Below are 25840 nucleotides of genomic sequence, written 5' to 3' on the forward strand. Positions count from 1 at the left end.
GGATCTTGTTTTGTAGGATGGAAGAAGAGGGAGGACAACAACAAACACAAATAGTGGTATGTAATTTTCCCTTTCTCCTTTGTCTCTCCCTACTCACTGGTCTTAACACAGAATGTGCTCAACCATATTATGACTGATAATCACATTATCATCATATTGATGTCTTATACTGCTATTTGCTGCCTTTTATAAAAACACATCTTCCCAGTGTTTTGTGAGTTAATTGACTGAGGAAATTCTGAGCTGAGGAAATTGCAGATGAAATATGACCTATGAAGCAAAGCTACCAGGTCGGATTGCAGTCACTCTTGACCATAATGTGACTGAGCTTAAACTGAGCAGGTTTTATATCCCATTACCAAATCTGAAGTCCTCTTGTCATCCTCTAGCTTTTAAATATTTTTGTGCTATCGTATGTGGGATTTTGAAGAAAACAGTGATGGGGAGAGGATAATCATCTTTCTATTAAAAAAAGAGTCTACTATAATAGATAATATAGCGTGCTACCTTTTTGAAAAGCTAATACTGTAGGGCTGATAGAACACTGGCTCATCTTGTGGGTCAGATTTCATCAAAAATATTGTAAACTTAAATTCTAATTGCATAATCTTGATTAGTTTGAATGACATGGGAAGAAGGTACCCAGCCTTGCATAAGAAGAGTTTTTCTTATAAAAGGAAGAGGAAAATTGCTGCTAAACAGAGGACTTTTATTACTTTTAAGGGTAGGAAAGTAGTTTAAATAATACTGTGTGTGTAGTGTTCAAATAGACATTTCACTCAAAGGCACAGAAGTTATTCAAAAGATGTTGTCTGTCTTTTTTTTCTTGTCACGGGGATCACAGTTTTGCCCTCTGGCTAAAAGGGTATAAATTGGCAGTGTTTATAAGACAGATATATAAAGCATAGTAGCTGAGGCACAAAGATTAAGGGAAAAAGTGTTTTACTGAGGTCTGTTATCAAGCGGAATACAGAAAGGCAAGTGATGTGTCAAACACTTGTTTTCAAAAATATACTGTCTTGATTGGAACAGTTTTTCTTAGTGTTGTTCTCAGTTATTAGTTCACTATTGACTTAGCAGGAACATGCCCGTGAATCATTCTTAGTTTCTATGACACCCTTAAGATCTGGATGGTATGCCTACAGCAACAAACAAGTCATATTTTCAAGTTCTGAATAGCTGTGGTAATTATGAAAGCAAAGCTGTATTTGTATTTGCCATGATGATCAGAAAAGTCTGCGTATTACAGTTAAAAGCAAGAACAAAACCCAGCAAATCCTCAACAGATAATGAATACACACTCCATTTGATACTGTCACATTAGGGATCAGATCCTGTATGTTAACTGTTCTACATAGGTTGTGTGTCGAGCATAAATGCAAAGATAAAATAAACTTTGTCTGTCTGATAATAAAATAGAATCCTTTTTCTATTAGAAGATCTGGCCGTATTGGATTATGATAATCCTCAAGATATTGTCATTTATGGAGTGACACATAATCCCTACAGTCAGGATAATTATTTTCCTCCTACTGTGAAACTAGAAATATATTTACTTTGATGACCTCTCTGTGCCTGGTCCATTTAACAGGAAGATTAGCCTTTCAGTGGAGTGATTCTTCCCAGACTAGTGGAAGACCTAAATTCACATTGTCAACATAGAACAAACTGTATTTTATTTAGATAATAACTCCTTGTTGTGGAAGAATATGAAGTAAGACAATAGAGGCTAACTAAGGTGTAGGAGCTTTGTAAGTTCTTTCCTGGTGGCCTTTGGAGTAAAATTAATTGCTTTTATTCTGAAGTTCAAAACATTACCATTAATTTTCATGATGACTTTGTTGTGTAGACATGGCACTCTAATACTGAATAGAACTGTCTGAAAGAAAATGCATGGGCTACTAAGATGTCAAGAAAAATTGTGCTTTTCAAGTTCCAAGAGAGAGATAATTATTAGACATTTAGTCTTCAGTTTTACTTTAACTAGAGGGATATTCTTGCTTTGTTTTTGTTTTTCTTTATGTGATCGTAATGTGTCTGAGCAACCGTCACAATACCTAAGGAAGCGATAGCTGGACAGGATTGTCCATTTTGATTTCAAGACAAATTCTTGGCCTGCAGTGGAGTGGCATCCACCTCCAGGTTATAGTGGTACATATTTTCTTTATCTCAGTGTTGAAGATGTAGTATTGTAGTGTGAATGGCTGTGGAATACTGATTTTTACACCAGTTATAATGGAGAGGAATAGTGAAACTTCAGGACTCCTGGGGGGCCCCTGGCAGTATTGTGTCACTTATAAATCCTGCTTAGCAACAAAGATCCTATTATCTATCTTGAAAATAAAAAAAGAAAAAGAAAGCAACCTACTACAACTAAGAGCTGACAGTTTACATACCTCCAAAAGCAACAGAGTTCACAGAAACATGTGGAATGTCAATCTCCATGATAAAAGACAGTCGTCCAGCACCTTAGGCATTGTCAGGTTTTATATGAGAATTAAAAGTATTTTGTGGGATTTTATGGGATTTGGCAACACCTCTTACATTGCTTCTGGGACGTTTATGGTGTGCTTTTTCCAATGGTGGGTGCAGCAAAGGGGAGTTCATGAAGATGTATGAATCGGCTGGACCGTGAATGTAAAATCTGTTTTGCAACATGCTTGTGCTGTATTAACTATATTTCCTTCAAATAAAATTTGCAACAACACCTGTAACATGTGATGGATTAGATATGGTAATTTGCTAAGAATAAAGAATACAGCATTCTTTTTAAGCAAAACTTTCCTATGGACATAAGTAGATATTTAGAATCAGATATGTGGGTGTGTTTTCTGCCGTTTGCTAGATTTTTTTTTTAATATTACAAATAATGAAAGACAGCACTTAAGAATACAGTAGGGTAGATTTTGAGAATGGATATTTAGAGTGAGAAGTCTAATACGTTTAAAAAGAAATAGCATTTTGGTATTTCAGTCCTACTGAATTTCCAAAATGTAAATGAGAAAGGTGACATGATTTAAATGGTCTCAGAACTTGAAAACTGCTCTTCAGGTGTAACAAATTCAGTTAACAGGGGTTCCTTGTCCATGCATACTTATTTTGCAGCCAGGGTAAACTTTTGGCTGGCTTTCTCTTAAAACATAGTTCATAGTTTTCCTGGTCTATGCAGAATATGTTATGTTTATTGCACTATAAATATGATTGTTGCCTTTAACATCATTTCTGGTACCCTATGGTTTTGATATTCTAGCCTGTAACTATTATAATAATTTTTTAAATATACTCATCCATTTCTTTTACCTGTTTTAGGGTATTTATAATTCTCATTAGCAGTAGTAAGAGAAATTTCTGTTGATAAGCACTACGGTGGTATTCTGAATGTACTCTAAAGAGACCACTGTTAGTCATGGACTCAGTGTTCAAATGAAATAATGTCAGCATTAGAGAGAAGCAGCGACCTTCCTGTGCATTTACCTCCTGGGGAAGGAGAATTTCCAAAATATTACCATCTTTCCTGTGGGTCAGGTGAGAGGAAGCCATACAGAATATACCAGGAAATTAATTCCAGTCTGATCCCTCTGAAATGAAGCATGTTTTTATGCCATTGCTTCCTTCCTGTTACTGCTCCAGTGATTTTTATAAACCACGTCTGACTTCCACAGCACCGCTGTGGATGAGTGAGAAACGGAGTGCCGGTTCAGCACATCTCCTGCCCACTTCACTGCGACAGGCGGTTACTGTAAGCTAATTTTTCCAGCTCTGTCCAGGCTTAGCAGAGAGACACCGGCCTCACCAGAAGCTGATGCTTCCCCACTATCCGAGTAGTCTTCGATGCCTATTTTAGCATCATGCAGTTAATGTCCTCCAAGAAGGCAAGGAAAAAAATCACAATAAAGATCAAATAAAAGCCAGAACATCAGGGAAAAGTCGTTACTGCAGATTTTTGTCAGCTGGTAGATGACACATTCAGCACGTGTGTCAGTAGCGTGCAGCAGGTGCACGTGCTTGAGTCATGTATCATCGTACCCTGTAACAGGCACCTCCATGGGCAAGCCAGAGTAAGGCAGAGAGAAAACACATCAGAATATTCTAGTTTTAGGATAATAATGCAGGGTATCATGATTAGGCATGTGAAATGCATACGTTGTGTGGCCAAACCAGACATAGAAGGAATTCAAATATTCCTGGATAGGGAGCACCTTGCATCATTTAAAGCCTTTTCCAGGTGATTGAATGGAACTGATGAAATCTTCAGAAGAAAATATTTTGTTCAGGAGTTTCTCAGCATATTTCCACAGCTGAAAATGTGTTCATGAGTTACTGTGGGTTTTTAGTTCAGAAGAAAATATTTTGTTCAGGAGTTTCTCAGCATATTTCCACAGCTGAAAATGTGTTCATGAGTTACTGTGGGTTTTTAGAACAGGAGAAGAGAGTTGTTTAGATTACGGTGGTTGGGGGAGGGAAAATAATAATTTTCACATTTCTATCCAATAAATTTGTGGCTTTGAGAGTTCTCCTTTTTTGTTCATGTGACATTTTGATAATTCATATATTTTCTTCTGTATTTTGAATCTTTTCTATTAAATTTCTCTATAAAAGAGAATGAAACAAGAAATGTTGCTTCTTACAATAGGTGAGGTTTTCTTCCAAGGAAAGGAGCTATATGCTTTATAAGACCTCAAAATTCTACTACATGGGTAATATATATGGAATAAATGACTAGAAACAGTTTATAATACAAAGGGAGATTAATGATCTCAATAAAAGTTAAATTTCCTTACCTTTATAAAAAGGTAACTAGAAGCACATGGGGCGTTCTTTTTTCTCTAAAGAATTGCATGCTATTATTGTATTTTCTGGGCAGAAAATGCAATAATAATAATGGTCTTTCTCAGAGCCTATATCCAACATTTCCAAAGTTGTGTCTTACATATGATAACCTCCTTTAAAAAAATAAAATTAGATATTTAGTGGGGAGCCATCTCTTCACTTCTTTCATAAAAGGATTTTAGCTCATATTTAATTAATTTGTAGTATATTCATGCAATAAGCATAAAGCCAAAGTATAGAACAGTCCCTTGTGAAAGAGGGGAAGCCTGTGCTAGTATTCCTGAAAGTATGTTTTGTAAATTTGCTAATTTGGAAGTTAATTCAGAACCCATGTCTTAGAGATGTTGAATCGTTAGAGATAACCAGACATTTAGTCGATTCCTGTAAAGTAACTTCAGGAACTCTTGACTCAGAAATCTGATGCATTTGATACTGTGAGGAACTAACTCTTTTGCCTCCTCTAAACCCCAATTCTTTCTGATATGTTTGTGTTAAATATGCTCTGTTTAAAACATATATATTCTACAAAGTACTGAAACCCTACAGATTCATCCTAGAATTTGAAAGTAAAGCCATCTCTTGACCCTCCCATTGCAACCATCGATATATTCCTTCCACCAGTGTTTCTTGTCAAGGTGCATGCTGCTCCCCCCGTTGTTTCTAAATGCCAGCCTTAGCAGCTATGTCCCTGTCAATTCCTTTTTCTTGAAAAGATTCTACTTTTCAGGAAAAAAGAAAAAAAATAAAGAGCACCTTGAAGAAGAGACATAGCTATATATTTATACACATAGAAAGCAAATTTTTACGTATGAAGGAGCCTGCCTTGTGTGTTCACTGCCTAGACTGGAACAGTGCTCTGTGGTCGTATGTTCAGGACTTAGGAAGGAAGAAATCAGTAGTGACACATGCTTGGATGACTGATGTGGAAGAAAGTGGTTCCGTGTCTGTGTCTGCTCTACTGCTCAGTACATTTATAGCGAAGGCATAAATAAATATTTATAAAATGTATCGTAAGCTCTGTCATCTGTTTGGTAATTACCTATCCTCCTCCCAAGCCCAGAAAGATTATTTGGCCATCTTTCCTGCAACTTTGAAGAAACAAATCTAACCCAGTAATAAATCATTTATCTATCAATTTTAATGAGTGAGTATAGAAAATAAGGCTGTGACCAGAAGAGTTTAATGTATTCAAATGTTTAGTAGCATTTGTCTTATTTCTGAACTGAAAAATAGTGCTTTTTTTTTTTTTTATTCTTGTGATGCAAATACAGAATTTTCTGTTTTAGAACAGAAGAGTTGCTAAAATGTCAAAATGGAGACAGGCCCATGATTGAAAGGACTCTTGCTTTTATATCTGTCCAGCCTAGTTTATTGTCGGTACATATTTGGTATTTTGCAGTCATTCTGAGTTCTTCTTACCTAGTTAATGTGACCTAATACTTGTGATTTCGTTATCTCTATTTGACCCCCTGAGTTTGGAATGTTAGGTGTGTTTATTAAGAGTTTCAGAGTCAAATGCTTCACCATGGAAACCAAAGATTTCCCAGTCCTCATGTGATATTCTTGGAACCTGTCTTATTAATAATGGAATTATTTTTGCCATCTGCTTGATGGAATGGATTTTGTGCATGCAAGCTAATGCAGAGGAGATGAGGTGGAATATGTGATTTTTAAAACATTACTCCTTGAGGAAGTTTGGAAAATAATCTTAACCTTTCAAAGGCAGCAGGAGAGCTGATTAGCTGGTTAATTCAATCATTTTTTACACTGCTGACTTTCCCATTCATTAAGACATCCAAATCACATGACTGAAGGTGCAGAGGTTCTGACTGGGGCTCTGCAAGTCAATAGGAGTGAGGGCAGTCACCCCTCTAAAAATAAATGGCCTCATTTTTATACTTTGGAAGAATTTTCACTCGAGCAAGAAAACTGCTGCTGCCAGATGGTGATGGAAGCATGACTATAGCAAGGGGACATTAACAAAGATGCATTCAGCACTGCAAATTGTTGCCATAGCTACAGGATGCTAAATACTTATAAATAAATAAATAAAATTAGACTGTATTATTTAGATAGATCAAGCGGAAAGTAATAATTTTGGCTCATTTTTCCTTTCTGAAATGGATGCATTTCATCTCCTTTCTACTTAAAACTTTGTTGTAACACTCTCTCACTGACCAGGTACATTTCTTTGTACCTAAATACCCTTATTAGCTGGATTTATTTTTATTCTAGAATAAATACTTTCTTGCTGATCTTTCTAAATTCTTTTAGCATATCTCTATAACTGAATAGCGCATAATGGTCTATAGAATTTCTAAACACTTTAAACTTCGATAGCAGGGTATAACAAATGCTGAAATTACTGTTGGTGGTATAGCAGCTCCTGAGTGTCCTTAGGCAGACTGGCATCCCCTTGTGTTAGTTACAACACAAAAAGAGAGTTTCATGGAAATGCAGATGCATCAAAGGGCCTAAGATTTGGTATTTGCAGTCACAATAAGTGGGGAAAATAAAGTGTTAGACAAGGGAGGAGTTTGAGGTAAAAGGGAACGTTAGAACAAGCATATTTCAATACAGGAAGCAGCAGTGAGGAGATAGCCACATGGCCGAAGATATTTACGGTTGGAGGAGACTGCTCTATTTTTCCTAACGTTTTATCAAAGTTGTTTCAGCCATACTGAAATTTGCAGCGCATTTATAAGCCCTGGCCTGGGGAAAGAGGGGCAAAAGCTGTGCGGGGGGAGAGTGCTGCTGTCCGGATAGGTCTCCCTTCCTCTTTGCCTGGAAGTAATCATTAGATAGCACTTATTTAAACACAGTCCTAAGCCAACACAGAAAAGGTTAAAGACAATCTGGCAGGAGTTCGAAGGTGAGAGATTTCTCATTGCTACAGGGCGCACAGAGGAGAGAGAACTGCAGCTTGCGTTGGTTCAGCAGGGTGCTTTTTTTGTGTGTTTGAAAATAGTGTCCTGGCAAAGGCCTGGGAAAAAATAGAGATTTGGCACTGAGTGATTCTTCAACAGCTCTGATAACTCATTAGTTTATATAGGAATTGTGGCAATTCTGTTCCTGTTCCTTTTTCTCTTTAAAGTGTTTGTCACCAACCTGAACATATGGAATATTGGTTTTGCTGCCATAACTGGGCTTTTTCCTTACTGCAGAATCACACACGGTGTGTTGTATTGGCACCATCTGTTACTATTTTAAATATTTAGATTAATGGTCTAACATTAATCCAGTGTCTCAAACTATTAAGTGCTCTGGATTTGTAGAAGGGGAGACAAAGAGCAACTGCTTTCCTCCAGGAAAAAAAGTTATCATTCTAATTTGCTTTTTCACTTAAAATATTTTACAGATCTAGGCCAAATATGCTAATGCAGTTCAAGCAACCAAAATATTCAGATGTGAATAATCCATGAATATACATAACAAATCATACTTAATTACATTTTGATGTCTGGATAGAAGCCAGTATGTTTTGTCAAGTCTCATAGGGAAACTGCACATGCTATTTATGCAGCATTTCATAAATTGTTTTACCACCATGCTTAGTTCTGTTCTTCAGGCAGATTTTAGGTTTGACATCAGTTGTTAAGACCAGCATTGCTTTTTAAAAAGAAACCCAAATTTCAGTGCAAAAGTCCCAAAGAAAATTTCAGTGGAATTTTTACTTAGTCCAACTGAAAAATTTTCACGGTCTTTTCAGATGTATCTTTTCCTCCTTCTTTTAATGTAATAAGTTTCATCCAAAAGAATCTATACTTGCCAATATTTTATTTGTTATATTACATATTCTTAGAAGCTACCTCTAGCCTTCTTTAAATATCTACATGCGTTAAATTTACTAATCATCTTGCATTATGGCATATCAGCATTGTATATTGAGAGGGTGTGGTAAGTGACTGATATAATTGTGTTAGTATTTAATAATCATAGCACAGAGTTGTCCTAAACAAAAAATCTGTAGTCTGTTTGCAGTGTACACCCACATGCATACCTTCTAAATATGTAATCCAGATTTTTAATGTTAAACAAGTACAACTTTTTTATTACTCCTATCACTACTTGCGATGCAGCCTTTCAAAATTTGATGCTTAATTATTTTGGTACTACTTAACGTTTTTATCTATCTTCTCTACAATAGTAAGTACTTTACTCTCTGTAGCTCTGTAAATGGACCAAAGTAAAGATTTTGAAAACATGCCCAGACAAGGCAAGAGCAAAATCCAGAGGAACCAAGAAAAATGAATTATTTCAACATATGCTAAAATTATGATAAATTAGGCACATTGTTACTTTAGGCATTTACTACTTGCCTTTATATGATGTAGAAATGTGTGAGCATACATATGTCTTGGCCTAAAAATCAGTCATTTTTTCAGACATTAATTTGCACGAATGCTCAGTTTCTTATGCATCTTTAGCCTTGCTAACATAATGGTTTGATTTTATTATAAAAATTACTTTCTTACGCAAGTGTAGCTAACTTTGTGGCAAGAGATGACATTAATTCTACTTTATTTGTCATGCAAGCCTGAAAACACGAACAAACTAAATAAAGTAATTTTTACTGAATCAAATAAAATATTGGGAAGGAGTTGGAAATGCATGTTAAAACGTGACAATTATTTTTTTTTCTGATCAATGACAGTGAAAATAATCAGGTATTAAGTAAAAATTGCTGCTGATTCAAACGTGCATGAAGCTTTGATGTAAAGGCGTTCACTTTCCTGGCGTATTTAGGCATCCATATCATAAGCAGTGCGATGGCGCATTAGTTTATGCCAATTATTTCCATCTATATGTTTGTAATCTCCACAAATTTGTGGTTTCTTGGCTGAGGCAGAGTGATCCTTCTGCATTTAGGCTCTCCTCCTGTTGGAGCTGGCTTTGGCAGAATGTCATTGGCAATCCTGAACTGTTCGTGATGGTTCTCTGCTGTGAATGTATCATGTCCTTCATGAAATAAGTTACCTGTCACAGAGCTTGACATCAAATGTCTGATACTTCTCCTAAGTGAATTTACTTAGAGGGAGTTTCTTTAGTTCTACTCTGACAAAAGGTGACCTGTTTGGCGTTAAATACATCGTTTAAGTAGTCTACAATGAGAATAAAGTTTCATCCATCACAAATTGCTATGATCAGATTACATTATCTAATATTATTCCTTTAAAAAAATTGGGGGGTAAGGAAAAGTTGAAACTGGATGTTGAAAAGTTGATGAAAAGTTTGATGAAAAAAATGGATGTGTGGATGAAAAGTTGAAAATAAGTGATCTGTAATATATGGATATATTTCAGGCCATTAAGTAATATATGATCTTCAGGACACTTGTACCAGTAATAGCTTTTGTGTTCCTAGCTCCATGAGTGGCAGCAAGAAGAGATGATGGAGGAAGAGGAAAGATGGTGGTTGAGAGGACAGTAGGCCTATATTTCTTTTTTTTTTTCTTTTTTTCCCTAGAAGTTCAGACTACTAGCAAAAATACTAGCAGATATCACTGCAATCATTTGTGTAGATATTTTTAATTTAGGCAATTGATTTTAATTCATATCTTACCGGACAGTGTTTGTTATCGTAAAAATGAGGCATTGCTCTGTTTTTCTAGCCCTACTATAACTGCAGTTGTTTAGACCTTTCACTTAATACCATCAAGATCTTGTCAAGTGTTAGAGGTTTAACTTAAAATATTAATGCAGGGAAGTAAGATTCTCTTTCTCTTAAAATATGAAACATGGGATGATACCCTTGCTACACTTAATTCAATGGAAAATTTGTGTTTACCTCACTCATTGTTTTATATTATTTATGTTATCAAGTTATTATATGCACTTGTACTTTCAAAATATTAGTAAAGTGCATTCTAATTCACTGGGGAGCAATATATAAAGGAAGAGAGCTACTTTATAATGAATAACATCTCCTTTGAAACCAGGTAAAAGTTGTAGCCCAGAGAAGTCCTTCTCAGCTTTCATCTAACACTGAGGGGACCTAAATTGTGTGTGTGCCTCTTTCTTACCCCAGGTAGCTCAAGTTCTGTTTCTGTGCATCTCCAGAAGCACGGGAAGGTGAGGCAACCTGGCACCCAGCTGGTGGCTAAGTGCAAGTGGGACATAGGACAGGCGCACCTCCTGCCCCAAAGCCTTCACATAGAGGATCCCTGCAGAGAAAGCTTCTGTCCAGAACGGACCTGACACTTTCTCTTAAAACAAAGGGGGAACCAGACTGAACTCAGTCAGCTGCGTGATAGAGTTTAAACCATTTTAATTCCAGCTGCAGACCTGAGCCCCAAATCCACTGGGAGTGATTCTCAAACATAGAACTTTGGAGAGGCCTTGTGGGAGTCTGAAGATGAATCATCTCTGACAGGAAGATGAGGTAGCGTAGAATATTTGATTTAAAAAAGGACCATCACCTTTCTAAAATAAGTGTGAGCTGCCTGCTTTGAGGAGAGAAAGCTTAGTTTTGGATCTCTGAAGAGGTCTTTGGTGAACTTTTGATCACCTGAAGGCAAGTGTCTTCTTGCACTGTCCTGAGGTTAGGCAGCTCCATCATCATCTTGGTGCTATTTCTTACTCTTTCCATGTGTTTTATAGGCAACCTTGCTTCCTGTCTTGGGGTCCCGGGGACCATCCTGGGGTTAGACAAGTCTTTTGGTGTTGCTGTGCCTAATGAAGGCATGCAGCAAACCACTTGGGCACCTACCGTATCATTTGGAACATATTGTTAGGTCACTTTGACCTACTGTGTTTCCTAACCTTTGAATGTAGACTGCCTAAGGATCCATGGAAAAATCAGCCTGAAATCCCAGATGTCACAAGCAGTCCCGTTATGCTTCCATCCCTCTGCCAACCTGACTGTTTCCATTCATATTGCACAGCCTTAAATTGGATCAAGTTCCTCATATTTAGGCATTTTATAGCTCAGTATATGTGCCTACAGACAGAACAGCAGAATATTTAAACAGCTTGGATTTTGGGCCTAACACCTAGTGCTTCATGAAGCATAGCAGACTTCTGGTAACTAAGAGTCAAATATTTCCAGTTGTGGTCCATGTATGAAGTTTGTCTCCACTACAGCAGTTTTGCATTTGCATGGCTTCATGAAGTCAATGTAGTTGTTTGATGTAACACCATAATAGATGAAATCTGCAGATTGTTGGAGGTCTCATTCGGTTTAAAATCTTAGAGACTGTAATTGCTTTCTGTTTGCTTGTTTGTTTGTTTTTCCACTCCTTCATATTCTTGGGAGATTTTTTGTTTGTTTATTTTTAAGGATTTTACTCAGAAGAACCAAACACAAGACTCTGGGCGCTTCTCTTGTGCATAAACATACCCTACAGTCTTCAATTGTCTCATACCAGTTTGCAGATGGTTCATCTGCTTTTTCTGTTCATTCTTGATAAACGCTTCAGTTATTACAGATTTTAGATTATAAAATTTTGTTACGAAGTCAGAGTCTAAACTCCATTCAAAACCTTTAAATAGAGACCTCATCCATTTCTTGTTGAAATTTTGGAATATGTTCTCAGCCAACTGTTAAAGAAAAAAACTATTCCACTAACTTTCAGAGAAGTGATATGGTGCTGAATGTTCTTTAACTTTTTTTTTAATCGCGTTACATACATCAGTGACTAAACATGGCCTTTTTCCCTGCTGTTTGAGCTGGAATGATACACCTTATGCAATTATGTAAATCAACGTAATTGTCATTTTGAAAAATATATCAAATGAATAAATCAAAAATAAGACAAAAATATGTATTAAATTCTTGTTTTAAATCAGAATATAGCAATTTGTGGAAGAAAAACTTCAAATTTAAACTTTAAACTTCAAATAGTTGTGAGTGCAGGTGATACACATTTCTATGTTGGGGAAACAAGTACAGAAATGCTCTACAGTTGCATTTACTTTGGAAAGAAAAAGATACTTTAGAGTATCAGGTCTCTTACAATATTATAGAATGCAATTTAATAATCATAGAGGGTAAAAGTCTGAGCTAGGATTTTCACTGCTCTTGCTGTATACCCTTATCTCAAATTGTACTCTAGTTTAAGTGCATTGGGCACTGGGCATTGGATTTGTGTTTCCATATGTAATCCTGTTTGATTGTTTATATTAATTTTATTCTGAGGCAATTTTCTTTAGATGTCTAATATGAAGATATATAATATAAATTTTCTAAGGGAAAGCTTCAATTATTCTCTAAATAACGGTATTTAGATAGCAAGTACTCAGTGCTTTTCAGCTTGGCAGTAACTGTTTTCTGAAATCTCCGTGAGCATATTTTTGGTATGCCTTTTATAAATATTTCATTTTAAATGCATCTGCATTTATCCCATCCTAAGGTTTTATTTTTGCTTACAGTGCCCTCACCTGTAACATAGGGCCAATTGCAGAACTGTAGCAGTAAAGTGGCACTTTTATCTTTGAATCTGTAGCTGGAGAAAGTACCTCTCTAAATGTATTATTTTGACAGCTAGAAACTGCTAATGTGTTCCAGCTGACTTATATTAGTTTCCAAGATTATGCTTCAGACATGACAATGGCTTTCTAGTGTACCCTAAACACGGTTTATTTTTATGTCAAACCTCCTTACTCTGTAATGGAGACTGAAAACACTAATGAAGCAATTCATTCACACTTCAATTACTGTTACCTTCCTTAATTTAACCGTTTGTCACATTGTGGGACAGAATGGATCTAAATAAAAAGCAATTGGGGTGAGAGAAACAACATCGTCTAGCTACCATTTCTGTTTGTGTTTATTTCTCCTTTCCCCACTTCCTTACCTCAGGCATTTGTCCAGGTAAAATCTCTCTCAGATCTTGACAGGAATGATAAGCACAGATGGCTCTTCATATTTCACTAACAGGCATAACTTAGCAAACTTTTCAGAAACTCATAAGAAAACTGTGAAAGGGTATGAATTTAGTCTTTTTTTTTTTTTTTTTTTTTCATTTTAAATAACTTTAGAAAAATCCCCTGAACACTCATGAACTGATCTGAACACAAACTATGTGGGTAGGCTTTTTGGATGTAAAGCGGCTACGGTTTTCATTCTCAGGTTGTCTTGACTTGATATACAGACAAATACCGTATAGATTACTTTAATTTACATTTTGACTGACATTTCAGTGGACAGATGCAAGGTAGCAGCTGAGGGAGTATAAGCTAATATTGGAGCACGTGAATAGAGGGGAATAGCTTTTCCTTGACAGAGGAATTTGCATCCGGCAGGATTTAATCTCTTGTAATGCTGCATTTCTGAGATTCCCTATCTCTGGGAACTTTTCTCTCTACAGTGGTCTTCCAGACTGTGACTCTTCAGCACCTGTGTTGTCTGTCAGGTTACAGATGCAAGTGGGGACATAGTTGTGGAAAGTCAAGTGAAAACAGAAGAAGCTTGCTTTATTTTTTTTTTTAAGTTGAAAGCTCGTCATATAAAAATATCAGAACTTTGTTCTTATGAGAAACAGAGGGAGGAGGTAGAACAGAGGCAAGGTGTCTAGATCAATCATTGAGCTCCAAAATAGGTCGATTCAGATTTCTGTGCAATTTTCAGCATCTAGGCAGCTTTTTTTTTTTAGAAATGTTTTTCTGCCAGCAGCTTGTCACAGCTTAGGAATGTTCTTGGCAAAATCTACCATGTTGAATCCTGTGTCCCATAAATCAAAGGGTTCCTGAGCTTGCTTAAGTGCTTACATCCTTCCCTACACATGCACACACACACACACACACACACAATTTCCATTCATTTCACTTCCACTAATCTTGATAATTGTGTTATAAATCTCTGCTCTATTTCCAGTGGATTGTTTAAGCTTTGCTTATGCCCAATTAGACACTAGTAGGTTATGTTTAAGGACACAGCCAATCTAAATTTAGTTTTCACCATATGTATTCCACTGTCAAATGTATAATATAAATTTTTCCTTTTTTCCCCCCTTTTGATTTGTTTCTCCCCCCCACACACACACCTTCTCCAGTTCTCAAGCATTAGCATCGGGGTACAATAGACAGACAATGAAGAGTGAGGAGATATTTCTTTAAAGAACAGTTTTCAATTTTTTTTTTTTTTTTTTTTTTTTTGAACTATTTTCACTGATTTTTTTTTCAAATAGTATTTTTACTTCTTATTTTTGGGCCAATTTAGACAGACAACCTTTTCTTTCAATACCAGGTATTATAGCTATCTTCCTCAAATTTTATTCCAATACACATATTTTACCATCCTTTATCTTTTTTTCAAAACATGAGTTTATTTTAGAAATTATGTCTAAGCTGCTATCAATATATGTATTTTTTTAATCATAACAAGCATTGGGAAGATAGTATGCGAACAAGAGACAGAAAAACAGCTCAGGAATTTTTGCAGTCTTACAATGAGCCTAACATTGTAACTTTAGACATGGAATTTGTTTTGGCCTTCCAAAAATGGAGATTAGCAGCCTTTGTGCAAGTAATGGAGAGAATTAAATCTTAAAAGCATTGCCCCTGGAGCTAAGGGCCTGGCTTTGAAAGCTTTGGCCTAGGTGGAGGTTGAATGTTGGAGTAATCAATACAGTAGCATTTGCTAGTGAAGCAAGGTTCTGGTTTATGTGATTGAGGAGAGGAAGGATTTATCTGGAAATTTCTTTTCAAAACTGTGAACTACAGCCAGCTGTGCATGACCTCTGTCCAACAATTTATTTTTTAAAATGAACTCAACTGCAAGCATATAGCTTAAGAACAAGGAGGTTTTATAGCTGAACAGGAAAAAGTTCTTATTTCTTTGGACTTAAATATAAAATCATAGTGCTCTTTGTATGTATGTGTGTGCCTGGCATTGTAGCAGCAGCTTTAACAATACAACAGCCATTGGAACTGCCAGTTTTGAAGGTATCTGAGCCACAGCAATGTCTTGTTTTTTCCTGTTAATGAGAATTATTACAACCAGGATAATTATAACTTCCTTCAGAATATTCCTTTATATTGCTTCTCCTGTGCTTAGTCTCAACCAAGCACTGACTTTGTTTTTAGCAAGTATCAAGAAGACTGTAAAAGTCTGAGCAACATGATGGAAACTTTTTTTTTTTTTTTTTTTTTTTTTGAAATGAACACTTTTTGATAATTCATAATTCAAAATGAATTTGTTTTTAAGTTTCAATTTGCCATAAGCTTAATTCTTATGGAAAACAAGTGTCTTTTGTCAAGGCTGGATCAATCTGGTTCACAAATTTAAAGAATGTCTAGCAAAGGATTATGACATAGAAAACACATCAGACAGAATACCGTAAGATGTTTATCATGGCTCTGTCTTGATGTTTCAAATAATGCCTTTCAGTGAAACAGTGGCCTTGTTAATAAAGTTCTTTAGGAAATGATACATTTTGTTTCTGATCTCTCCTCCCAAAGAAATGAATTTTAATTCTCCTTCTCCTATTTCTGATTCTGTAGACTACCTTACTGTATTAAGAGCAGGTTTGGGCTAGTATAATTATTTTGCAAGTCACTATTATGGGAGTGAAGTGGTGTTCGGTGATGACTGAATGCACTGGCAGACTATCTTTTGTAAAGAACATGCAGTTTTTTCTTCCTGCTTTTTAGGACTTTATTTGCTTTTAAGTTCCAGGAAACTTTTATTTTCTGCCATATTTGTTTCCAGCAGGTTAAGTGAAACAGATCTTCTGTATATGCGAGCACATTATTTCATTTTTAACTTTCCTAAAAATGTTTAGCTAGTTTCTTTTTTCCTTAATGCACAATATTGAGTTTTTGCTTTTTATTTTTTAAACTTACCTACCATAAGTAACTTTTTCTCAGAATTGTTCTCAGCTATAGTTTCTTATAAAGGAAATAATATTTTTTACTCATAATAGCTCACAACTTGTATTTGCATTGTGTTTTAGGCAATAAAGCCTCATAAATGTATTTGACTTACATTAAGCCAGAGTCTTTGCAAGGAGTCCTTTTTATGAATCAGTCATTAGTAATAAGCTGATACTAGCAAATATTCAAAATTGAAAAGGATCTATTGCAAAAGTTTGAACCTGAATATTAAACTTCCAATAATTACAAAAAAAAAAAAAAATGTACAAGATGAAACAGTTAATACTGGCTACCTATTTATTCACTAATGCCAAACTTTTGAGTCAAGAACATGTTTCTAGCCAGCTCAGTTTGTACATATATAACAGTGTCTGTATTCCTCTCTTTCTGTTTAACTGTGGAAATAAAAAGTGATCACTCTGTGGTTAACCTCAGTACTCGCTGAGTATTTAGGTCCGTAATTTATTTTAAAGATCTCTGTATACAGGTTTAAAGACAACCCTGCTGATGTGCTACATTTCATGTGTTATCCATGATAAGTAATAAATCATATGTTCTTGCTGTGTTTATAGCTATATCTAATGCAACGTAAATCTTGGTATAACTGCTTAATGAAAGTCTCTGACATTTCTTTTAATTCATAGTATAGAATATTGAGAATGAACTCAATGATGAGATATTTTTACACAGTCAGCATTGCCACCAATGAAGTGCAAGTCATCTTAACTCAGCAAAATGCATCCATAGATCAGCAGTGTTTATCTTGATCTTTCATGGAATAAAATAGTTCTTTTAGGAGCTCTTTGCAGTTTTTTCCTTGAATGGTAATACAGTTCAGTTTTAGGACTGCTAAAATTAGATGCAAATAGAGATTAAAACAGTGGTTTTCATCTAGTTGTCCTTTCTCTCCTCATTCATTATACATAAATCACATTTGGACTGACATTAGAAATTTCAAACACTTTCAGCTGTGCTTCAGCCTGAATAGACTTTTTTTTTACTTTTAACTGATTCAAAATATATAAAAAGCTCTATCAAATATCTTACAAAGAAAAAGATACCTTTATATGAAAAGGCCATAGCAAATTGGGGAGCTTTAGTATTGTTTGAAAAGGATATTAGAATGAGCAACTCTCTTCCTGAGGCTGAAATTTTGAAAAGTTATGTGAATTTACCCTAGATTTGCAAACCTCCTTTCTGAATATACTGGTCCATCATATATATATACATATACATACATACATACATACATATATATATATATATATAAAAAAAATATCATATACTATACTATATACTGGTCCATCACTGAGAAACTATTTTCTTTATGTTTTTATGTAACTAGGACACACTTCATTGTATTTTTTCCTCTACTTTTCACTTTTCCCTACTGTTATTCGTACTGTATAAGGCAACTTAAATGTTATTGCTTAACACCAGGTGGGAAGCAGGGTAAAAGGGTTTAAACTCCCTCTCCCTCTTTTTGGCATAGGATGGGGAAGATCTTCCCATTGATGATGCCATTATGTATGCAGGCCAGTTATTTCAGCATAGATATTTTTTTTGATGTAAGTTTCTAATGGTTTTCACCGAATTTACAAGAAAATATGCTCTGACCATCACAAGAGAAAAGCACAAACTATGTAAAACAGAATATTTCACTATGCTTTCTTTCATATTTCCTGTTGCCCAGAAAAAATTGCAAGCTGAAATAACAAGCAGCATCCCTTCTGCCTGGGTGTAGATATACATTTTAAATGCATCTGAAATAAATTTGGAGTATTGTACTTAGCAGCAATTTTGGATCTGATCCATCAAAATCATAGAAATTTTGTCATTGGTTTCTACAAGAAGTCACTTTATTAGTGCTCTTTCTGCAATAAAAATAAGGGTTTTGTTTTGAAGTGTACTGGCATGAAAGAGCATTAAAAAATCGTAACAAGTACACATATGCAGATTCTCTGTTCTCACACAACTTGACCATTGAATCTGTATGTTTTAAATAATAGGGAGAACAAGTCAGTGAACAACACAGAACAGTGTTCATATGCAGTCAGTCTTTCTAGCTCATGAATAATTTTTTTTTTCTAATAGGGCTTTTGGCTTGTTTGGGTGGACTTATTGAACGATTCATTCATGTTTCCTTGTCCAAGAGCATCTTCTTGAAGTAAGACTAGCAATATCTTCTAGATATTACTTTTATTTGAGGGGGTGGGACTTGCATTCTAATCAGAACTAGAGGTCACAGGTTTCTGCAGTTCTTCAAAGTTTAAATTCACTGCTCATTGTATTTTTTCCTCTCAGGGACTAGGATAGGTCTTAAGAGGTGGCTGATACTGTCTGTTATAAAATAGCATGATAAGAAGCATTATAAAGGAAACCATTAACAGTCTTAATGCATTAACAGTTTATTAAAATCATCCAGTTGCCACGTAGCAGAGGCAGGATAGGACCACAGTACCACAGATCTACATACAGCTTGTGTTACAGCTTGTGTCATGGAATGATGATAACTCTTGAATCAAGGATCAGTGGACTCCAATTCTGAAGCCAGACTATTTCAAGCCCTGTCAGAAGTCATAACTGAGACTGAGTCAGACTAGACTGTGTTCTCAGACAGATAAGAACATGTACTGGATGGATGAAGAGGACTTGCTTTGACTTTTATCTTTCTATCCTTGCTTTCAGCAGAAAACATAGTAGCTGATCTAAAAATGTGTGGAATGTTGAATGGTAGTTGAGTATTTGTGTACTTGTTACAACAGTTCTTGAAAATCCTATGCGTCCATTTCATCATCTCTCTCTCAGTACCAACGTCTTTGAATATCCTATGTCTCTGTGACAGTGCATTTGTAATAGCCTTGCTATTTGCATGTCACATTATCTCTTTACAATGAGTATCTCTAAAATTCATTGATTTTTAAAAAATGTAATGTAATTAAAAATATTTGTAAAGTTCTTATTGTAGAATACTAGTGTCATGAACTGCCAATAGCTGTAATACCTTCTGTGCTAACACATATCACACTGATTTTCGAACTTCAGAAGTTCAAGTATGCAACTGTCTCATATAAATCAGTAGAGATTTTAAAAATATATATCAAGCTTTCATAAGGCCATTGATCTGGGAGGACGTGTATCATTTCTATGCTTCTGCTAATAAAGATCTTAGCCTCAGAATTTTTGCTTGTTGTGTGAAAGGGTAGTCTGGCTGAAAATAGATGTTGTGTATAAACGTGCCATTTCTCATTATATTCAGTGCAACCTGACTGATAGATAGGAAAATTCATTGTCTTCCTCTATGCCCTTGCATTCCTCCTCCTCTGTGGCTACAGAGCAAGTGGGATCAGCATATGATTCAGCAGATTAACCTGCTAAAACTAACTCAATTTCTTCCATCAGATCATTGAGTTGCTTTTATTCCACCATAAGCTGCTGATCACTGGAAAGCAGTGTTTAACTTAGGGCAGTGAAGACAAGTGGTTAGATCAGACTCAGCATCTTACTGCCCCTTGGTCAGGACCTTAACATCTGCATAAATTGTAAAACACCAAATGCAAGCAGAAATGTGAAGCACCTGCGGTACTGTGTCCAGTTCTGGGATCCCCAATACAAGAGAGACATGGAGCTACTGGAGTAAGTCCAGTGAAGGACCACTGAGATGATTAAGGGACTGGAGCATCTCTCAATGTGTGGAAAGGCTGAGAGAGGTGAGACTGCTCAGTCTGGAGAAGAGAAATCCAGAGTGGGATCTTATCAATGTGTTTAAAGTATCTGAAGGGAAGGTGTAAAGAAAACAGGGCCAGGTTCTTCTCAGTGATGTCCAGTGACAGGACAAGAGGCAATGGGCACAAATTGAAATGCAGGAAGATTTATCTGAACATAAGGCAAAACTGTTCTGCTGTGAGGGTGACAAAGCACTGGAACAAGTTGCCCAGAGAGGTTGTGGAGTCTTCACAATCAGAGATATGTAGAAGCTATCCGGACAAGGCCCTGGGCCATGTGCTGTAGGTGACCCTCCTTGAGCAGGTAGATTGGAGTAGATGATCTTTGAAGGTCCCTTCCAACCTCAACTGTTTTGAGACTGCTGCAGAGAGCAGCATTTTTGGCCTAGCTCTTTGCTGAGATTCTGCTGCTGAACCCACCTGTGTACTATTGAAATATCCGTATTGTGTGTAGAGTTATGTGTATGGCCTTGGAGCCAAACATTTTGTTACGTGAAACACTTATGCTGCTCACACATGCTTTTAACAAATCAGTCTACAAATTAGTTTACAAATTAGTTACAAATGAGATCTTTCTCTTATTCTGGTCTTATATGTCTATTTGGATTACCACAGGGAAAACCATCTTGAGTTTCATCAGTGTATGCCAAATGAAGTAAAAGAGAATGTAGATGTACTTTTGCTGCTGCATATCCCATCCCTTCCTTTATCCCCTAGCTACATCTCTCCTCCTGTTTACACATACTGAATACAGTGAGAAGAACAATTTCTTGCCTGATAATGAGTTTGCCATATTTTGGTAATGCTCCACATGCTAATGAGAAATGGTCTGTAAGAGGAAAATGAAGCTATGGCTCTATCTCTGCTGCTGTTGAAAGTAAGACTCTGAAGACTGTTGCTATTTGGAGAAGTAAAGAAGAGGATCAGACAGGATGTAATGGACCTTGCTAAATATGTGAGTGAGATACCTTAGAAATCTACTGTGTCATTATGACTTCAAAGCTCACATAACACTGTCAAAATGACTTGCAGGAAGACTGGTTGACATTTGTCAGGGAAAAGGCCTTTCACAAAAAGGCAGAAACACTTCTGAAGGTCTGTTTTTAAATGAATAGTTACAAATATTAATAATGGACATATTTCACTTATTTTTCTCACTATTGTTGTTTATTATCTGAGTTAATTCCCCACTTATTTGATGCTTTACTAAAATGAAAATACTTGTGTTTGTCATGTTTGGAATCTAAAGATCAAACTTTACTATCATTAGAGAGCAGAGCAGCTTTCTTATGGAGCAAAACAGTGTATTTTTCAAAGGAAATTTGCTTAAGCTGTAGTTCCTTGTTCTTATGAATGAAAATGAATGTTAGTTCTTTTCTGTAATTGCGCCATCAACTATTATGAAATTGTTTGTTTGTCAGATTGGTATTTACAACCAAGACCACTTCCAGAGGTTACGCCCTCAACCCTCTTTGTGACTTTATATATTAGAGCTTAGGTAATTTTTCCTGCTGTAGTACACAGCCAGCACAGTAAAGTAAAAAAATGCTCATTTTTCATGTACCTCAGTAGTTATTCACTTGCTTGGGACTGTGGAGATGGTGAAAGATCTGGGCTATATGTCCTTTGCAGACAGGAGGGGTTTGGGAGTTACAACCTATGGACCAGGCAATAAAAGAGGACACTGCTCCTCTGTTAAAGCTGTGGCCCTGCACAGAAGCGTATGAGATAAAGAAGTAGAGGGCATATTGGTACCACAGTTACAAAGAATTCCTTATGGAAGAGCAGTCTCTTGGTTTTCACCTCCTCTTCTGAGAGTTTTTTTTTTTTTTTTTTTTTTCTTTTTCATCTTGCTCAGTGACTGTTTAGTGTAATATTCCTTACAGAATGGGTGGATAATTATAGGAATGAGACTATTGAATGGAAAGGTAAAAACTGTGGATAGAGAATTGTGGATGATGTAGGAGCGAGCAAAAAGTTGGAGGCATAAGTGAGTGAGATAGGAAGTATATGGCATAAATTTCTGACACTCATAAGTAGTTGAAGCATGTCTGATTGTATGTGATTCATAAAATTAATAGCTCAGGAGATTAGTAAATCATTGCCTAATCAAACAAGGGCATCATAATCCTCAAAAAGTTATATATAATTCCTACTGTTCAGGATAGTCAAAGAAAATCATTAGTCATTGTCACTTAATCTTCAAGCTTATTATCCTATAATAAATCTAGCATCTGTAAATGTTTTCCTGAAAAGGGACTCTTGAAAGATTTGAAGGTAATTGTTTCCACAGTAAATTATTTTCTAAAATAGGTGTAGCTAATGAATTTTAATTGCTTTCTTCAGTTGTCATTTGAAGAGCACTCTAATGTACCTATGGATGGTTATGAAATTTATGACCATTTAACAAGCAGACAAATTGACTATGCCATCCTTACCTTCTGTTCCACCAATAGACAAAGGACATCATGCTGACTGCAGTTTGACATAACCTAGGTGCCCAGAGGCAAAGTGCTTTACTCTGTCTTATGGCTTCTCTGAGTCAGGTTAGAACCTGGCCTTCAGCAAAGCAACAGCTCCTCTGTTACCTGTCTTGCACCCAGAGGAAAAGAGAGCAATTCAGAAAAGAAGATAAGGAATAGTTAGTTAAATACAGGATAGAAAGAATGAAAGTTATCTGTCAGTCAGGTTTTAAAGAATAAGGTTGTAAGATCTTGAGCTGAGTTACAAAGGAGACAACCATCTAACCTAAGCCAGGCAGATAGTGGCAAGCTACCATATGGTCCTGGGTGCAAGAAAGGTACTGTGGTACCAGGGCTGCTGAACACTCCCCTCACACCTCGTCTAATTCTTAGGTTTATGGATTTTTTTATAAATAGTAGAGTGTGGTGAGCATTTTCCAAAGGCTAGGTGTTTGTCTCCTTTGGACAGCCAAATTTCCAAACTGTTACTGACTAAATTTTGGGTGACCTTAGCTAGAGTTCTTTGTGTCTTTTGTCCTTATCATCTGCAAATTTGAGTCTTTAAACAGCTTTATTTCTTGTGCTTATTATATATAAATACTTGCATTACCCACACACCCTAGATTGACCCAGAGTTATGTTAGTAATCTTTCCTTGATAAGTTAATTTTCTTAAGGGGTTGTAATAAACGTTTTATTTTTTTCAAAGTCTGGGTAGTATTAACATTGTTTAGACCTTCGGTTGAATCAGTGCTACACAGAACAAAGTAATTATCTTTGATCTTTTTGTGAAGACTGTTGTACATAGCAATGGTATTTGGGGTAGTTTAAGCATTATTGTTGCTCTTTATGCCGCTAGCTGGTGAGTGTATATAGAAGGGGTAGTAGGGTAGCATTTCACATATCCTGCTGTCGAGCTTCTGAGTTGAATTGCATTACCTTGGCTTTTGTTTAATCTGTGTGTCATAAATTTGTAACTATTTTCAACTGGAATGCAGTAGTTTGTGGCAGCATTACAAAGGAGAAAGGTTGTTCTGAATCAGTCTGCTCTTAGCTTTGAAAGAACACATCCTGATTTCTTTTTTACACTAACAAAATTTTAGTGAATGTTTGATATCTGGTTTGGATGTTTTTGTTCTTTTATTTGTCGTGAATTAATGGGAGAGGATAAGCAAGGCAATTACCTAAAATTGACAATAATAATGTGCCAGAGAGCACACTGTGCCTCATCTCTTTAAATTTACCTGCTGTTTTTCAGATTTCTCTTCCTTTCCTCTATTAGGAATAGTAATTACTGTTATACTAAAGGAGGACACAGACACTTGTGAGATTATGGCCCTATTTACACTAAGAAAGATTAGATTATAGGAAGACAGTTTTATGCTCTACATCAGAAAGTTCTGTATGCCCTGATGCTAACACTGATTTCCTCCCTCTTGTTTGTGTTATGGGAGGAAACAATTACTACTATGGATAGGTGACAAAATTAGAAAAGGTTAACACACAGGGATCAGTGCTGGGCTGTGGGCTTTGTCACGGCCTTGGTGATATACTGATTTCATCCCTGCACTAAATACCAAATATACAAAAGAGTCAGACCCTCCCCCCTTCAAAGAGCACCAGTGATGACCATCATGCTGGGGTTGGACTTTGGTGGCATACGAAAAAGACCCTCCAAAAAACAGAGCATAGGATGTGATTATACTAGACCCAGAACAAATGAAATAACAGTTTGTTAGTGCGTCTGATTTATAATGGAGAACTGAGTGCAGAAATAAAGGGATTGGATCTTGACAGTGTGCAAGAATTGGCTTTCTGGTAGCAAGGCCAAGTTAATGCAAGCAAAGTGATGGAGCAGTGATGGGGGGGGGTTAATGAGGCTGTCCACCAAGCTAGAGAAAAGGGATGCAGGAAAGGTGTGGAGAAAGCCTGGAAGCTCTAGTTTGTTCTTATTAACTTTCATGTGGAATCTGGATATCCTTAAGGAGATCTTGAAAAAAACAGAGGATTTTTTTGTTTGTATTTTTGCTTTCATCTGGAGCAGAGCAAAGCAGAGCAAGGCAGTAGCTTTAACTTTAGCTTTAAATTCAAAAGACATTAAAATTTATTTCCTCAAAAAATACAAAAAGATGTTGGTAGTTGGGAGAAATAGAGTTGTGTCCTCTCTCAACAAAATAAGATATAGCATTCATTTTATGGCATTCTAATTCAAATAGTTTTTCATAACTTATAGCTGACTTTTAGTTTAGTGAATAAAATTAGCATGAAAGCATATACAAAAGACAAATGAACTTTAATTGTATAGTATTTTGATAGAAATACTTGCCTGTTAGAAAATGCATTTTAGAATGAGGATATTCCTTTATGTGTACTAAGGGAGCTGATGTTCACCTTCCTTCTTAGAAAATGTCTGAGAGTGTCTTACAACAAAGAGCACCTCAGATTTTCAGCTAATGCTCTCACACCCTTTCCCTTGTAAAAAAAAAAAAAAAAAATCCAGCACTAACATGATATCTTGCCACTTCTCTGCAAAGAAACTGTGGAAGAGATGATCTAGCTTTTAATGTATGCGGAAGAAGTGCCAACATAGTGCTATTCATTTCTGTTAGCAAAATAATAACACTTTGAGTTTTTCATTTCAAAAGTGATGTCAGACTGGGGGCCATGCTCTGCAGCAGTGATTAGATTTTGGTGATATGTCAGAGTATTGATCTAAGTGTACTGAGAAGAGAGAGGAAATCTGTGCTGAGATGCATTCAGAGCCTTGCCAAACAAGGAAAAATGGTCAGAGTTGCAACACAAAATTACTAAAGTTTCAGCAGACATAACTGAAATATGTGTAAGTCAGTAAAGCTTGGTCATGCAGGTCATTCAAGGCCTGCATACTAAAGCTGTTTTACATAATCCTTTAATTAGCAGCCTTGTTGACTCTTGTGAGAAAATTTAAATTACTTAAAAGATCTCTGACCAGTGTGAACATTATAAACATGAAGAAAGAAAGGCCAGGATAT

General features: G+C 36.1%; 1 protein-coding gene across 5 annotated transcripts in view; it reads left to right on the plus strand.

Moving 5' to 3' along the window:
- FGF14 (fibroblast growth factor 14) overlaps positions 1-25840 on the plus strand; it is a 406789-nt gene that overhangs the window by 225446 nt on the left and 155503 nt on the right. For 2 of the 5 annotated variants that reach the window (XM_062566803.1, XM_062566806.1), the window contains exon 2: positions 17-56. The exons of the other annotated variants lie outside the window; for them this stretch is intronic. In XM_062566803.1, coding sequence (XP_062422787.1) covers positions 17-56 — 40 coding nt within the window. The remainder of the gene's footprint in view (positions 1-16; positions 57-25840) is intronic. 5 annotated transcript variants of the gene reach the window in all.

Source organism: Rhea pennata, chromosome 1 (assembly GCF_028389875.1).
Source record: "Rhea pennata isolate bPtePen1 chromosome 1, bPtePen1.pri, whole genome shotgun sequence".
In the NCBI taxonomy this organism is placed as follows: domain Eukaryota; kingdom Metazoa; phylum Chordata; class Aves; order Rheiformes; family Rheidae; genus Rhea; species Rhea pennata.